The 17,920-nt window shown below is 33.5% G+C and overlaps 1 protein-coding gene across 9 annotated transcripts in view; it reads left to right on the top strand.

Annotated features, from left to right (window-relative positions):
- Positions 1-17,920, top strand: part of LOC137241417 (dorsal-related immunity factor Dif-like) — an 80,739-nt gene that overhangs the window by 45,070 nt on the left and 17,749 nt on the right. For 6 of the 9 annotated variants that reach the window (XM_067768998.1, XM_067768994.1, XM_067768996.1 and 3 more), the window contains one exon: positions 2,483-2,550. The exons of 1 other annotated variant lie outside the window; for it this stretch is intronic. In XM_067768998.1, the coding sequence (XP_067625099.1) occupies positions 2,544-2,550 (7 nt within the window). In that variant the 5' untranslated portion in view covers positions 2,483-2,543. Of the gene's footprint in view, positions 1-2,237; positions 2,281-2,482; positions 2,551-17,008; positions 17,147-17,920 lie in introns of those variants that run through there. 2 more of the 9 variants (XM_067768999.1, XM_067769001.1) reach the window with 2 other exon arrangements.

Below are 17,920 nucleotides of genomic sequence, written 5' to 3'. Positions count from 1 at the left end.
ACACCGTTTTTGTTTTCAAAATGCTATAACTTTTTCAAAAATTTACCGTTTGGGATCCTTTTTTTTAATTTGTTTTTAAATGTACTTTTCGGAAAAAACACAAAAAAATTTTTAAAGTTTTTTTTTAATTTTTCAGTTTTTCGAGATTTTTCAAATTTCGCCATTTTTTTTTCTCATAAAAAACTTCAATCACAACTCGCTTTCTGTGTCAGTCATTAATCCTGGTTATTTTAATCGTAGATTACCATAATATATAAAGAAAAGAATACTTAAAAATCATTTTCTTACATTTTTTTGTTATATAAATAAAATTGATAAAAAAATTTTTATTTTTGAAAATTTTTTTTCAATTAAATAAAAAAAATATAAAAAAAAAAATCGGCCCACTCCGGGATTAGTGGGGTTGATTGCAGAATTGATTGAATTTTTTTATGAGAAAAAGAAATTGGCGAAATTCGAAAAACTGAAAAATTCAAAAAAAAACTTTAAAAATTTGTTTGTATTTGTTCCGAAAAGTACATTTAAAAACAAATTTAAAAAAAAAAAGATCCCAAACGGTCAATTTTTGAAAACGTTATAGCATTTTGAAAACAAAAACGTTGTTTTTTTAAAAATTCATAACTTTTTTGAGTGGGATGAAAAAATTTGAAAAAATTCTGAAAAACGTCTTTCGCAAGCTAGAAAAAGAAGAAAAACTTTCAGCCAATTCTAAAGGGGTCGGGTTCAAAATTGGTCGAAATGGGATGGAATACCCCATATACATATACCCAGCAATTGCATGCGCAAGTAACGTTTTTCCATATCCAGGCGGTCCGTGCAATAATAAACCACGAGGTGGCATTAAACCCAAAACAAAATATATATCCAGTGCTTTTATATATTAATAAAACTGCTTTGAAGTTTTCTCCATACCACCAATATCTTGAAAAGTTTCACGCGATTTACGTAGTACTACCTCTTTTTTGAATGTACGTTGCCGTTGTTGATTAATTTGATTGGAAGCAACACTTGAAAATGGTCCGGCATCGTTATTTTGTTGTTGTTGTTGATAATTGGATAAACGATTCCAACGTTGATTTTGTAGATGTTGCAATTGTTGCTGTTGTTGTTGACGGTATTGATGTCATTTCTATCATATGGTTGAGACGAAGCCCTATCGTTCTTTTCTCATGATATTAAGCATGCATTAAAATTTTCGTTCGTATATTGTGGAGATATACTAATACATACCTCCGTTCAACAGCAACTTACGCTTTTTATTCGGTTTCTGTTGGTTTTCTTGATCAGAAGATTCTGGGAATTCGTGGCGTTTGTGGGCTCCAGTTGCTGCTACAGACCCAGCACTGCCAATTGCATCTGCACTTTACTAGACGATCCCTTGGTAGAGTCAGCATTAATTTTATTTAGTATAACTCCAAAAAGGGATTTTTTACTATTAGCAGCGGTGGCAAATATATATATTTTTTTTAATTCAATTGAAGTTTCAGCATTAAATTAATTAAATTTACATACTATTAATATTTTTTGACGCGTGCAATCTGTTAAGAAAGCAAAACAAATGAGTGGGGATGCATACAATAGACAATAATGCAAAAATGATATATCCTCTTCCCTCTCTGACATTCAGCCAGAACCATGGCGGAACCATACAAGGTTGTAGCATGGTGGCATAGCTACAAACATAGATAAAAGTTCCACGTACTTTGTTTTTGTAAATCGATGGACTAATTTCAAAATCGTAATGCGTCGGAAGTTGGTGTAGCAAATCACATTAAAAAAATACAAATCAGCGGTCACCGTAGTACCACCTGGTATAGTTCCGCCATAGCCAGAACAAACTTTTTTTGTTGTAGAGATGACAGCCGAAGATTTTGCATTTGTATATGTGAATGCGTAAGGCAGTTTTTGCTGGGTATGTATATATGTGCTTTACAATAGATGCGCATAATGAAGAAAGTCACCGTTATCATCGTTCTGCAACAAAAAAATTAAGAACACCCAATCATATTACTCTTAGCAGATAATATATGAGTTTTCCCCCACGCTCATGTATGTATTGGGGACATATATGTATGTGGATGAATTAGCATTGAAATCTGCTTGAGATTAATATTTAATTTATGGATTTGATAAAGCTGACGCATGAGTTAGACATATTCTAATCTCACTTCCTAAGCTTAGCCCAGCCAAAGCGTATATAACCTTGGGTTGTTAACCTCCCCTACCATATTCAGCATAAACATTCTTCAAGAATCACCTCGCATTTCCAAGAAGCGAACGGTACTGAATAAAATATTTCTTATTTATAATTAGTATTTTGGAGGACTTCAATTTTGCAAGCGAGTTTAAATTTAAAATTTAGTTCCATAAGCATAACTTCCAAGTGTTCTAAGCATTCTAAACAATATTGAACAACAATTTGCCTCGCGTATTTTTTTTTTTTGTACGTGATGAATCAGCAAGTTTTCTTCTTTTGTTCCAGATATCAAGTCTTGATCTCGCGTATTTATAAATACTAACTCAGCATTATCACGGAGAGAAAAATGGAAGGTAAGCGCAAGTTCTATTATGCATATAATAGCTCTTATTATTAAGCGACAGTAAATAATATTCAGCTCAGTCCTAAACATACATTTTTTTGTATGTAAACTGTATACGGTGAAAGCAAGTGCAAGTGCAACCTTGTGCTCTTGATATTAACTTACTTACTTACTAACTTAATTGGCGCTTAACCGTTTAAACGGTTATGGCCGTCCAGTCGCTTCTTCGCTCTGCCAACTGGAGCCAATTGGTCACGCCAAGGGAGTTTAAATCGTTTCCACATTGTCCTTCCAGCAGAGTGGGGGCCACCCTCTTCCTTTGTTTCCATAGGCACTTTTTGTTTGAAACTCCGCTTGGCTTCTCCTCACTCCTGCTCACCAAACCTCGGTTATATCGCTAGTTGTGAATATTTTGAAGAAAAGATCGTATAAATCTATTGTGAATACACTGAAAATAGCCAAAAAGCTGGCTTTTGTTTACACTTTTCTTGGACTTAACTGACACGCAAAGCTTCGGTTAGCATGGAGAAAACGAAAACATTGCTAGCTTAATGATAAGTGACTAAAGGTCCTAATTGTGGTGGTATTCTATAAAAACGTTATTTAATTTTTCCAACTAAATAAATGGAACCTTATTTTACTAATATACATAACATAGTAATAACAAGCAAATAAATTTAGTTTTCGAGAATAGCGTTTTTAAGTTAAAATTGTTGAATAAAATCAGGGGTTAGCCGTTAGAATACTATGCTTATGCCTGCCTAAATCTCATACAGCTCACCATTGAATTTCTGTCTAAACAAGACACAATAAAACCATAATTTTCCGTAGAACTTTTTACTTGAATATTACAAGAAGCATTCCATTTTCTCTCCACACCATCCATAGTTCCAAGCAGTACATCAGGATTGTTCTCATATAAGCGAAATCGTTTATAGTTTCGAATTTATATCGGTCATCATTTACGCAGTTGCTAAGGAGCGAATGCCTCGTTTCCTTCTTTGGTGTCAGCAAATACTTCGTCTTGTCGTCGTCCCCTGAAACGCAAATATTTTTCGCTTCTAATCCAAAAAAGACAAACCGGATAGAGAAATAAAATCATTATGTAAGCAACTCCCTTTTGCACTGTCAACTAATTGAAACTTTATATGAAAGTTATGCGGGGAGTCCTATTTTTACTTAACTTTTTTTCATTTTTACTGAAATGTGTATACGTTTTTCATTAATTCATTCTTAAACCAAATCCATTTTTTACTGCTGATTGTTCATATAAGAGTCCTATTATATGGGGTTTTTAAATTATAAATTATGTTAATATACTACGTGGAAAATTTTATTCCGTATGTATGCTTTCACGCATTACAGCATGGTTTGGATGCAATTTTTTGTACTGAATTGTTAGAGGTCTATTTTAAAAATAGAGGATCTTTATTGGTTTTGGGTGCATGGCGAAGTTTCGGGTCCGTGGTCTTTTAGTTGGTAATTGTTGAACGTAAGCTAATGAAATTTTTCAGAAATATTTTGTCGAAAATCTTAATTTAGCAGCACTTACCAAAAAAATGTGTCTACGCTACTTATATGTATGTTGTTGTTGTTGTATATGTATGTACTCCGGTATAGTGTGAACTTTTTATAAAAAATTTAGTTATTATGCAAGATGATAAAGGCAATATTTGTTGTACTAAATTTTTAGCATTTCCTATCGTGCCCAACCGTTGGGGTCTGATTTTTTTGTCGAATATACAAATATATACATGTATAATAGGGCGCGTCGATTTAAAAATCGCTCATTGCTCTGTGAAAATCGTATTCTAGGGATCAAAATAAGAAACTTTGCCGAAGGAACCATACCTCTAAAACGAATTCTGATGTCCCCCAATTTGGGTCGAACTTTTGGGTAGGGGCAAATTTTGAAAAATCCCCACTAACTTTGGAGGCCCGACCCACCGATGCTAGTGGCACACCCCCTGGAACCCCCTGGGGGTTCACCATACAAACATTTCAAAAAATCGCCGGTTTTGCACTTTACATGAAAAAATCAGCTAAATGGCTATGTTTTTTCTTTATTTTTATTTATTTATTTATAATAATATCTATTTTTCCTCTTAAGAAATTTATTTAGTCAGAACATATGTAAATGAAAAAAATAATTTAAGTGAGTTATAGAAAAGAAATTAAAAAAAAATTATTGTTTGAAGTCTTTTTTACTTTCAAGTCTGGGCAATTTCGCACGGCTCTCTAATGTCGTCGCCATAACAGCCTCTACATTTTCAGGTATAACCCGTTTGGAAACGCTAGCTAGCAATTGAACATGTCGTTCCGTTCCTTGTATGTGTGATGGAATTTTTGGATCATTAAACGGTGGATCATATTGATTTAAATATTCTTTCAATGTATCGTACGGAATGCTTCGCGTGAATGGTGGTTCAAATACGATATTTATATCATTCCAATTGATCATTTCCGTATAACTTGTGCAACTAAAGTTTATATCTGGTTTTTTATAAACTCTAAGTTCCATTGGCTCGTCAACATCGGTTCGATAGCGTAGAATTTTCTTGATGGCACAGTCGCGCTTTTCTTTGCTATCATCAAACAACATTGATAACAAGATATTTTCCGAATGCGCATAATATGAATTATCTTTAATTACTTGATTGACAATTTTGCGTAAACGAGGTTCTAGAAATCGTGACCAACCAATAAACTTGAAAACTAATGCACTGCCGTACACGACAGAGCTGTAATACTTGATATTGAAGTACATTGGCACATAACATTTAATTATAGATTCAACCAGAATTCTTAAATTTTCATCTGGATTTTCCGTTATCACATATATTTGCAATAATCTAGTGGCCTTGGTGAGCCACCGAGAATGTACAATTTTCCCTGGTTTGATGTTAGCCAGATCCACCGGAACCACGCCGCTAGAAATTGCATGGGCCATGTCGTATAAGTACTTCGAATCGGTGGAAAATTAAATTTTTTCTGGAGCAGGGGGCATATTTTGCAACTCAATTTTCTGGAAGCCGTCCACCACCTGAAAATATATAATAATAAAATAATTAAAAATGGTTGACAATTATAATAAATGAGTGATAGCAATAACTTACCGGAAGAGTTTCACAAGTAAAAAATTGTTTCCAGAGATTTTATATACTCTGTAAATTGTTGGGTGTTGTTTCTTCTCTTGATTTGCTCTTGATACTTGTCAAGCACTTTATTCAATTTATTAAATACACCTTTTTCAGCATTATTTCCATACCAAGTTTTTCCCAAATTCCAATCAACTTATCTTGTACTTGAATAGTGAATGATTTATGGGAAAACTTTTTTTGTTCTGTTTTAGCACGTTCGCTTAAGTAAAAATAATATCTCAAGATATCCAGATGGGTTGGTAAATAAAGATCAGTTAAATCAGTAGACACACCAAAAACAGTAACATCATGCTTTGGTATATGACTCATTGGGATTTCGATAGTTGTTGATGTAGTTGCTTCATCTTGCGGTGTAGAGGATGGTGGATTCATTGTAAACTTTTTGATTTGGAATGTTCACTTCACTTGTTATTTTTTTTTTTTTAATATTTTTTTATCTGAAATTAGCACTTCACACTTTGAGTTCTTCACAACGACTTAATGCATTCACAAAAACTGTTGCGTTATATATGGTCTACGAGACGAGATAATAAGAATGAAATGGTAATTTCAATTCTACCTGCTGTGTCTTGTGGTGGCTTAAAAAAACAACACAAGCAATTTTACGATCTGCAATTGTGTCACAGTGATACCTTCATTTTTTAAAACGGTTGAATAAAAAACCCACACAACTATGTTTACGACATGCAAATGCATCACAGTGATGCCTTGGCTTTAAAAGGGTTGTAAAAACTAGCTAATTTCTAATAATTTTTTTTTATTTCTTTTCTATTACTAAGTTAAATTCATTTTTTCATTTACTTATGTTCTGACTAAATAAATTTCTAAAGAGAAAAATAAACTCCAAAAAGAAAAAACATAGCCATTTCGCTGATTTTTTCATGTAAAGTGCAAAACCGGCGATGAAATGTGTGTATGGTGAACCCCCAGGGGGGTTCCAGGGGGTGTGCCACTGGCATCGGTGGGTCGGGCCTCCAAAGTTAGTGGGGGTCGGTCATACATTTGGACTCGATTGGAGCACTCTAAATGAGTCAAAGTGGGATTTTTCAAAATTCGCCCCTACCCAAAAGTTCGACCCAAATTGGGGGACATCAGAATTCGTTTAAGAGGTATGGTTCCTTCGGCAAAGTTTCTTATTTTGATCCCTAGAATATGATTTTCACAGAGCAATGGGCGATTTCTTTGCCTCCCACAAATCGACCCGGCCTAATGTAAATGTATTTAGTTTGTTTATTTTTTTTTCGCGCGTATGCCCGAAACGAAAGTTGTTTATAAAACATTTATAATACGTACATACATACAAAAATATCTATTAGCAAACATATACCAGAAAAATTCACATAAACATTTCTATGATTAATGTAGCAGTGTGAGGAAAAGTAAATCAAACGAATGTTTTCTTAATCAATGATTTATGTTAAGATTAACGCAGGCGTAGTGAAGAATATTGGTATATGTACGGTATGGAGCACTAGAGAATGTGTTAGCATAGCCGTAGTGTGTGGTATTTGTATGGCGTAATGAAAAATTAGAGCGCAAGTGCATTCACTAAAGCGTAATGTGGGAACATGGTAAAGTTGATATGAGCGAAATCACTCAGCAACTCGAGGCAAACACGTCACAAACATGTATATCTATTACCATATAAAAAGATGTTGAGCATGCAAGCGCTCGAACAAATGAATACACTCCTGTTTTGTTTGAAATAAAGAGCCAGAGATATTATGGAAAATATGAGCAAATGCGTGATTTTAATTTCTGATACACAAAGTGTTTACAAAAACAAAGCACGTGTTTAGGTCATTAGTTTTAAGTTGAAATTTGTTTCTTTTTATTAGGAGTTTATTCGTTATTACATATTTGCGTATTATTTCATTGGATTTATATGAAGTAATAATTGAACTAAGAAAAAATAAATAAAAAATAATTTAAAAAGATTAAATTAAACAAAATAACAAAATTAAATTCAAATCAAATAAAATTTAGTAAAAATTAAATAAAATCAATAAATATATACAACAAAATAAAATAAAGTGCAATAAACTAAAACGCAATAAATAAAATAAAGTAAGCAAAATTAAGTAAACACAATAAAATGAGTTAAAATAAAGTAAAATTAAATTAAATTAAATTAAATTAAATTAAAATAATATAAAATAAAATAATATTAAACAAAAAAAAAAATTTATATAAAATTATTAAATTAAACTAAATTGAACTAAGCCAAATTAAGTTTACCTAAAATAAATTAAATTAAATTAACATAACTTAAATACATTTAATTTAGTTAAATTTAATTAAATCGATTTTTAATCAACACATTATCCGTTTGTTATCAAAAGGATATCAACATGTTTTCGGAAACTTATAGATTTGTTATCGGAGTGTGTGATTTTGTTATCAAAAATGTATCGAATTTTATACAAATATTATCAATTCGTTAACGCCAACTCATCTGTTTGTTATGAAACCCACACCTTAAAAACTTCAATATAAAAACGATGACACACATATAATCCTTTGATAGCAAGTCGTTAAGAAACCAATAAGAAGACAATGGCAGGCTGATAACAAACCGAAATCTCCAAGATAATAATTCGCTGTCAATAATAAATCTTGGCATCGTTTGTTCCAAATAAGAAGCCAGCGAAGCTCGATTATTTGTTTCTAATAAAGTTTCCTCTGCTTTAGTTAACTAAAGAAATTATTTTCTATACGACCACCTGTATGTTTACACATCGCACTTCACGAGTACTTGGTGCTCACGCCTTTTTTTTTTACAAAACGTAGGGATTTACTAATGCTGATTCCAAATGGCATCTAGGCCGACCGAAAAAACTCTCTGGAGCCTACAGCTTACAAAAAAAAACCAGATAGCGGTTTAGGTCCAGGGGATAAACGAAAAATCAATGGATTGAGCTTTTTTCCGGATACAATTTTGTTGTTTATAGTTTTCTATTGGGAATAACCAAGAGGTTCACCATAGAATAAACATTATTCTTGAATCTAAATTTTTTGTTTAATACGGTTTTTTCGCTCAAAAATAATAAGGAAACTACAAAAACATGCGAAAGTGGAAATTGAAATTTTGTGGGTCGTTTGCCGAAAGTGTTCGTAGTTTCCAACAAATTAGTTGCGCTGAAAACGGTGAGTATACCGGTCGCTCTTTAGCGGTCGTAATAAAGCGGCATCGCTTCTGGAGGAAACCAAGCCTTTACGGTGTTCCTTGCGGCGCGCACCTTTAATTTTTAATATAGCCCGGTTCTCTTGTTATTTCCGCAGCCTACGTTTATGAAAAGTAATATGTAAACCAAGATAGATTTTTATTAATGTGTTGCCGATGTAGCATTGCAAACATTTTCTATCTTTGGCGCCTAATCCTTGGATGTCTTTGCAGCCTTTACAGCTTTTGACGCTGGTGTAACGCCCTTCTTTATGGCAAACAACAAAAACCTAACGTCACACTATCGTCAAGGATGTCACGGTTTATTCATAAAAAAAAAAACGAAAAAGTTTGCAAAATCAATTTGCATTTATTTAAGTCACTTACAGATTTCACTAAATTAGACATATTACGTAGGATTTAACAACCATACATTAGTAATTAGTTTATTGGTTATTGTGCTAACGGGAATAGAAGCGCCAATTAATCAGTGAACGGAGCGATTACACGACTCCCTTTTACCCTTGCCGGCAGGCGCGTGATTTGAATAGGAAAACCATTTTATGTACATATGTATATAAATTTGTATGTATGTATCTTTATAAAGGATAGAAAAATAAATGATTTACATATTGAGTAAATCCTTAAATGTGTATTTATGTATGTTAACTCGAATGTATTATAAAGATTGTATGTGCATTCATACGAATGTTGTTTATTTATCGATTATGTTAAATGTTTGCATCACATTAAGGGCACCTTTCGCGAAGCAGTTTGTCATCAAGCCAATCAATTGGAAAATCATTGTGGCGTGTTATATGTATGTATAAGGTACTGTACAAATCTCTAGTCCTTCCATTCCACTAAAACTCATTATAGGCGCTAGGCTCTCTGCGGAAAAGGTATTTGGAGGAATAGCAAAAGCAACTATAACACGATTCTATGTAAGATGCGTATTAAGTTTAAAAACTTGTGAGCTTTTATTTATTGTAGCAAAGATATCTAAAATTACTAATTTCATCCAGTAGTTATCACCTTCCCCCCCCCCCCCCCCCCCCCCCCCCCACCACAACTCCCTTATATATGTATAGAATTTATCCGCTAAATATTTTATAACTTCTTCGAATAGTTTAGGAGGGTGTGGCACCACCGCCTGCTTTTCTAACATTCTAAACAGATTGCTATGTCGGGTAGATACACCAAATATCATTAAATTGAGCCAGAGAATTTTTGGCAAAAATATATCTATAAATATAGATTTCCTGGGGGTGTGGCCCCGACAAAGCTTCCGAATTCTTGTGAAGATCGGCTGAGAGCTTTGGATTCAGTATGTTGTAAAATTTTTTGGACACAACTTTTCATTTCGCTTAAAATATTCACTAAATATTCGATTCAAATATTTTTATTACAAAATGTTTAATTTCCTCACAAAAAGTTACTCATACGCCCCGGCAAACGAATGTTTTATGAAGCTTGAAACACCTACTTGTGCACGCTGCTTAATCTTGTTTAAAAATAGAGGGGGATAAAAGTTATTTAAATTTTTTTTTTTTTAACTTTAATAGCAACGAGCTCGGTATAAACGCTGTTGTCCGTATTTACCACTTACATACAATCATGTATGTATGTATGTGTGTGTAAGTACGCTTGTGATAAATATGTCAGGAAAAGTTTGTGGCACTGACACCATCAGTATTGTTGCATCCCCCACTTTGAGAAAAGCCCTTTTTGTTAAAACCGATTCGCTGTTTATTGCAATACGCAAAGAGGACAGGGGCAAAAACGGACCGTCCAGTGTGAAAAAATCACCCTCGGAGCACTTTGTCATGTTCACAGGTGAATAAGCATTATGTAACAACACATAAATTACTTAAGATACGTACATTAAGCTCTCCGTACATTAAGCTCTCCGTACATTAAGCTCTCCGTTAAAAAAAAAAAAGTTTGTGGATTTATACGAGAAATAGAATAAAATTTAGAGTCACATGGTGGTATGCTGCAAAATACCTATTTGTTTTTAATTTTGAGCTAAATAAATTTCAAATCAAGTAACAAATCGGCTAAAAAATAACAAATAGATAGCATTTGCTATATCGCTGCTGTGAAAACATCAAAAATTTAAGGAGCACTACACAAAAAGAAGAGAAGCTCGGCATAAATTTCTTCAGAGGTACATCACGCCTAGTATAAATTAATCAATTGATGATAAACTTCAGTTCCCGTATGAGGACCAACACCTTTCAAAAAATCATGCCCTTATCATAATAGACGATCCATAGCTGTGCGCCATGGACGCCTTTTTTACCATATGGTACAATAATAAAACTACAATGGTGGATAGTATTTCACTAAGGGGAACTATTTTTGTTTTGCTCGCAACTGTATGTAGAGATGTTGTATGATTAAACACCTGAAACATTTTGGGACAAGAAATTTGATCCAGACTAGCAGCCTGATTCTAATGTGGTAACAACTTTCTTCACCACGGCAACTTTCTTCATGTGGTAATTTTTGTACCCTTTTGGTATTCTGCCCACAAAAGTAACCGGATAATTGTTTACCCACTAAAATAGGTGGTAACATCGATGTAACCACACAAAAGCTGTTGTTTAGAAAAAGGCAATTCTGAAAAATAAAGAATTGTGAGCACAAATAAGTAAACATAATAGTAAAAAAGTGTTGCATCTTGCTATACATATTTGCTTCCATGTACTTTCACAGTACATATTATAATAAAGCTATGTAAAAACGTATGCATGTATGCACATATGTATATACACATCGTCCCGTTTATTCCTTAACATCGTATCTACGAGTGACACATTTTCGGTAAAGCCATGGCGGAACCATACACGGTGGCAGCATGGTGACATACCTACAAACATAAATAAAAATTCCATGTACTTCGTTTTTGTAAATTCGATGGACAAATGTCAAAATCGTACTGCGCCGGAAGTTGATGTATCAAATTAAATAAAAAAAAGTTTATATTCAGCTGTCGCATGCTGCCACTTTGTATCGTTCCGCCATGGATAAAGCGAAGAAAACCAACTTTTAAATTTCCCACAGACACTGGTGAGTTTTTGGGTGATGACAGCGTTACCACTTTGGCCAGAATCGATTTTCGGTTACATAATGTTCTGGGTACTATTTTACCGGTAACGCTAAGAATCGGGCCGTAAGCGACACTTTTGTTGAAAATTGTTAAGTGCGGGCGCCATTAACCTAAGGTTGCAATACAATCCTCAACAAATATATATATACATATGTACATACGTATGTATACATTCCCACAAACATATTTATTTCAAATTCAGTTGTTACTATTAAATGCATATTTAAACTGAATAAGAAAATGCCTTAAGTAATAAATAAAATCGCTAAACCGATTTTTGTCATTACACACAATTGAGGCGCTTTGTGGTATTCTAAAAATTTTCACATGCAGGTATATAATCCATAATTTATCATAATGTACATATGGCAAGCCCAAAGTTATTACAATGAATTTTGCAAGGAATTAAGTACTCAAACATACTCCGCAAATCATATCACATGTTATTGTTGTAAGAATTTGACTTTGAAAATTTTGAATTTATGCCTAGAAAAGCTGATATTTCGACCAGTGGGCAATGAAAGTTCTTTTGTTGTCTTTCACGGCTCAGTTTATTCAATAACTTTTAATCCAGATGCCAAACAATAATAAATTTGATGGTTGGAATGATCCATGCCTGTGACCTCTTCTCTGAATTTGTTGGCACATCTATACCGTTACTTACTGCATACAAACAAACTCATTCCATGTTGTACATTTGCTTAGCTATTTGTAACCAAGCAAACACAAACGAATAATTTCGAAATTCTTGAATATGACAGGATCTGCAAAAATCCCAACAACCTGTGGATACACGTGTATCATTGTATTTGTGTATATACATATATTTACTTGCATACATACATATTTTTCACATTTTCGTAATATCAAGCGTAAAATGCAGTGTTTTTTTATGCTCATACATGTATGTATATACACACCTGCTCAGCTTTAGTTCAAAAAGTTGCAACTGAAGTTAATTATAATTTTCCGAATTTGCATTGTAATTTTCTGAGCTTCAATTGCGACTTTCTGAGCTAAAACTGAAAAAGGTGTATAAAGCAAGCCCTGATGTTAACTATCAAGTGGAGAAAACGATAGTTTTTCACTCAAAGTAGAATTTCAATAATATCTTTTTTTAACGCGCACATATGTACATATGCACTAAACTTTTATATGGACTGCTAAGTGCATAAGCTTATCTGCACTTATGAAATTGTTGTGCATAAAATAAGTACTAAAAAGTGTCTACTATGTCTACTTTCGATTTTGGTATTCGCTGTACACTATAACGGAAAAGATTTTTATATCCACTATTTCACCGTATACTACTACTATTTACATATGTGTAATTGGCAACGAGGCGCAAACGCAGATGTATTTGCAAGTCAAAACAAAAAAAAACACGTCCAATATTGAGTTGATTGCTGGTGTTTTTTTTTTTTTTTTTTTTGCTGACTGGGTTTTAAGTGTTGGCTGGGTTATGTTAGGGTGGAATGCTGTAACATACTGAATTCACATTTCTGGTATTTTTAATTGAGTAAATTTTTAAATAATTTAATATTTAAATTAAACAAAACAATTTTTTAGTGAACTTGTTCACATACGAAAATTCTAAGTCATTGCGGTGTCATGAAATCATGAAAATGAAATTTTATTTCAAATATCTTTCCTATGCAGTATCCTGCAAATTTTGATTTGTTTTCAAAATTGGATTGGAATTTATAAATTTTTTGTTCTTTAAGTACTTATTTAGCTATTTATCGGAGTACAGAAAAAATTTTAGAGCATATTTCAAGAATTTGCGATGGTCAAACCCAGCCTCATTTTAACCATATTGGCGCCATAAATGACTAGTGCCTCTAAACTTGAAAGTATTATGCGGCTTATTTGATTAAAAAACCGGACGTGCCCAATGCATGGGTGGTGCCTTGAGCGACCTCAAAAATGGTGTGGGATTCAATAAGCCCACTCCAACATACTTATATTCAATAATAACTATAATAGCAAGCGGCCACCGTGGGGTGATGGTAGCGTGCTCCGCCTATCACACCGTATGCCCTGGGTTCGCACCCCGGGCAAAGCAACATCAAAATTTTTGAAAGAAGGTTTTTCAATTAGAAGAAAATTTTTCTAAGCGGGGTCGCCCCTCGGCAGTGCTTGGCAAGCGCTCCGGGTGTATTTCTGCCATGAAAAGCTCTCAGTGAAAACTCATCTGCCTTGCAGATGCCGTTTGGAATCGGCATAAAACATGTAGGTCCCGTCCGGCCAATTTGTAGGGAAAATCAAGAGGAGCACGACGCAAATTGGAAGAGAAGCTCGGCCTTAGATCTCTTCGGAGGTTATCGCGCCTTACATTTATTTATTTTTGTAATAGCAAGAAAGCAGGCTCATGACCTCGTCAATACAAAGACTGACATGAAATATGTGCGAGATGAAGAATGAAAAAGTACGGCAAAGGACAAACAACAACAATAACAACATTGAGTTAAGAAGTGGCTTAGGCTAATTTGTTTATATAACTAAAGGGAACATATAAAAATGCAAGCAAGTCGTAATATTTTTTTTAAATTAAGTTCATTGGGCACTTCTTTCCGCATGTGTTTATCTAACATTTGTACATACTACAAATGATTGTCTAAATTTCAAGCATTCCTCACATAAACAGGATGTTGGGATAAATGAAGATCAAAGTGGTAATATGCGCAGAAAGACTTAGGTACGAATCGTACACAAAGCGAAAAACTCCAAAAAAATATTGTTCAGAAAACGCAAAAAAACTTATTTTTAGTTAAAACAAATCTTTTATCGGCAAATAGTAGAGTTATTATTCAATCATTTGCCCAAATCGATTGGTATTGTGTTAGGAAATTTGTTAGAATGCAATTGAAAGTTTTGACTTAGCTCTCTTTAGATCTGACAAAATTAAAAGCATCCCCATCTGCTCCTGGCACAATTTCTGAATGAATTTCACAAAATGTATCTTTATGCCCAATCTTTTGGGCTTTATTTTGGCCAAACAATGGCAGGAGGCAGTAAGACGACCACCCATCCGTGGCATGCCAGCTTCACCGAGAAGTGAATTCAGAGAAAGGACTTTATGGGTATAAATGGATGTTTTATGTTATTAAATCTGGGTCTCCTATATATGTATGAAAAATTATACAACTCACGTGCTTTTACACTGTGCATGCGTTTGTGTGTGTGTGTGTGTGACCCAATTTTTGTATACATACAGTAGACTGAGTCTATCATTATATAGATTGGCTTTAAGGATAAAGGATAAACCTCCTCGCATTGTATAACCTAAAATTCTATTGCATAGGCATCAGCGCAGAAAGCAGGAAATCTTTATAAATGCATAAATACATATTTTATTGCACTTTATAGACATTTAAAAAAAATAGTCACACTTATTTGTGGCGCATAAATGATACTAAGTATATGCTGCAGTGTGCCCATCTGTGATATAACATTCATTGCTGACTTATTTCGATACAAAAATCTATATATATTAGACCTGCATGGTGATACCCATAATGTTTATATCCTTTTCATTAGTTTGGGTGGATATACAAAAACATACACAGCAGTATACATACATATATGTATGTATATGCTTTATAGTATGTATGAATGATGAAATTCAATAGTTTTGACAGTTTTATAAACTGTACGTCTGTTAGTGGATGCCAACGTGAACATGACTATTCTGATTGACCGACAGTCGATTAAAGAATAAAACGTATTTATAATTGACTACCCCTTATTTCTTTCAGTAACGTTAAAAAAACAGTTCCATTTATAAAGGCGCAAGAAGGTTAAAAGTAACAATAAGGGGAGAGGAGTGGGAGAGAAATTGAAAGAGGCGAAGAGTGAAAAGGAAGCTAAACTACAAAAACTTTCTAACATTCTTTCAAAGTAATCAAATAAACCAAAGTTCGTGCTAAACAACGTCTGTCGGGCCTGCTATTATTATATAATTTCGACTTACCTACCGTTTCCTATTCTAAAATAAATGGATGCAATGAGAAGGGTGTGAAGAAGTATGAAATCTTTAAAAGTGTATACGCATTTGGTATGATTGAACTATAATGTAAATCCCACCTACTTTTGTTGCCATGCCTCTACTTCATATCATTTAATGGCCTTAGTTTAAACAAATTCTCTCCGATTTAATTTTATACAGTCCCTAATTGATGCTAAATCTTGCAATCATGGCATAAATAGGATCGTATCGAAAAAAAAACAATTTCATCATAAAATCTCAAACATGCAATATTTTTGCAATACAAATTCAAATAACCAATTCTTTTGAGAAACTTTTACTTCGCTTTGACATTAAGACCTTCGCACATAAAATTTTAGCTTTTGGAAAGCAGTTAGAAGGCGAAAACCACTTTTTGAGTATGCGGCGACTAGTCATCACGGCGCTTAAGATTCACAGATTTTCGATACAGTCTTATGTACATATTCTATCCTATAAAATATTGAAAACAAATTAAAACAAAATGTCTGGCTTCAGTCCAAATATTTATAATCAATACAACAACAGTATTAAACATGTGGTCCCATGAAGGAAAGAAAATCAACATTCGGCTAATGCATATTTTATAAATAATTACTCTATAGTTGTACATACATAAATATGTGTACGTGCACAAGAAAAATATTTAAATAAGGGTGTTATTGTACATACTGGTTATATGTGGATGGCTGCTCGAAAATATAAAGAAATTCTGAAAAAAAAGACATGTGTTCCACCGTTCAATTTAGTTCATCTGTAATTTTGTTTGTTCTTAGCTTCTATATTTATTTCCAATTATCAAAACGCTTACTTATCTAAATGGAAAAAAAGTTGCGTCTTTATAATAAATTAGATAACGAAGCCGTATCGCATTTTTTTTAACACTAAGTATGTTGAGCACGATATAAATTTATAATTTAATACATTTTTCTTTAACATAGCACTTACAACGAATTGTACGAGAAACGTTTTAGAAACATTGGACAAAAAATCGCCCTAGATATTAACCGTGCTGTTCCCCTGTAGGACTGGATGTCTGAAAGAGACCCGAAATCATCCTGAAATAGCCCCGAAAACAATCTCGCAGGAATTCCGAAGTGAACCCGAAATTATTCCGAAAACAATCCTAAATATTTTGTAGTGTAGTGCAGTGCGGCAAAGGTGTGAACTTACCTTTAAACTTATGTACTTTGATTTCTCTTTCGTTAAATGTGAATTTGTTACTCATACGCCCTCACACTCGTTGGCATGGTCATTGAGGTCTTAAAGAGTTGATCAATAGAGATGGGAAAGGGGTAAATACCCGATAAATTGGTTATATATGGGTACCCAAATACCCAAATATTTACCGAAAAGAAGGGTAAAAATAATATTTTGGAAAATATGGGAAACAAACACACAAATCCAATACAAAATGTACCCGATTTGTAATGTATTGGTGGGTAATTATCCATTGCGCTATCGGTTGAATCAGTTTTAATCTGTAATCCAGCGTTTTTAATAAATCTTTACCCGATTATGCATACCGTTGCCCAAAGTAGGTGTAGGTAACCCACCAACAATTTTAAGCCAAAAAAGAGTCAGAAAAATATCTAAATTGGAGCGTTCCTACGCGTTTCGACGCTTTTCTGATTCCTACATTGCCCACTTATTTTGGACTAGTTTCGGATTCTTAAATTATGAGCGTCGTGAGCATGTTTGAGGGGTAGATTTGTTTGCGTAAATAGTAGTAGTAGTAGTGATTTATTTATTTTCTTTCAACTAGTAATTCTAAAAGTAAATCAAAATGAATTAAACTATAAATATATAAAAATAAAAATAAATAAAGATTCCAGACAAAAACAATAAATGTTGTGTGTCTTAATATCACTTATAACTAAACAACTCATTTAGGAAAAATCGTTGACAATAAGTTCTCTATACTTAAGGCAATTT

The sequence above is a fragment of the Eurosta solidaginis genome, chromosome 2 (genome assembly GCF_040869045.1).
Source record: "Eurosta solidaginis isolate ZX-2024a chromosome 2, ASM4086904v1, whole genome shotgun sequence".
NCBI lineage: Eukaryota > Metazoa > Arthropoda > Insecta > Diptera > Tephritidae > Eurosta > Eurosta solidaginis.
This window is presented reverse-complemented; position numbering and strand designations above follow the sequence as displayed.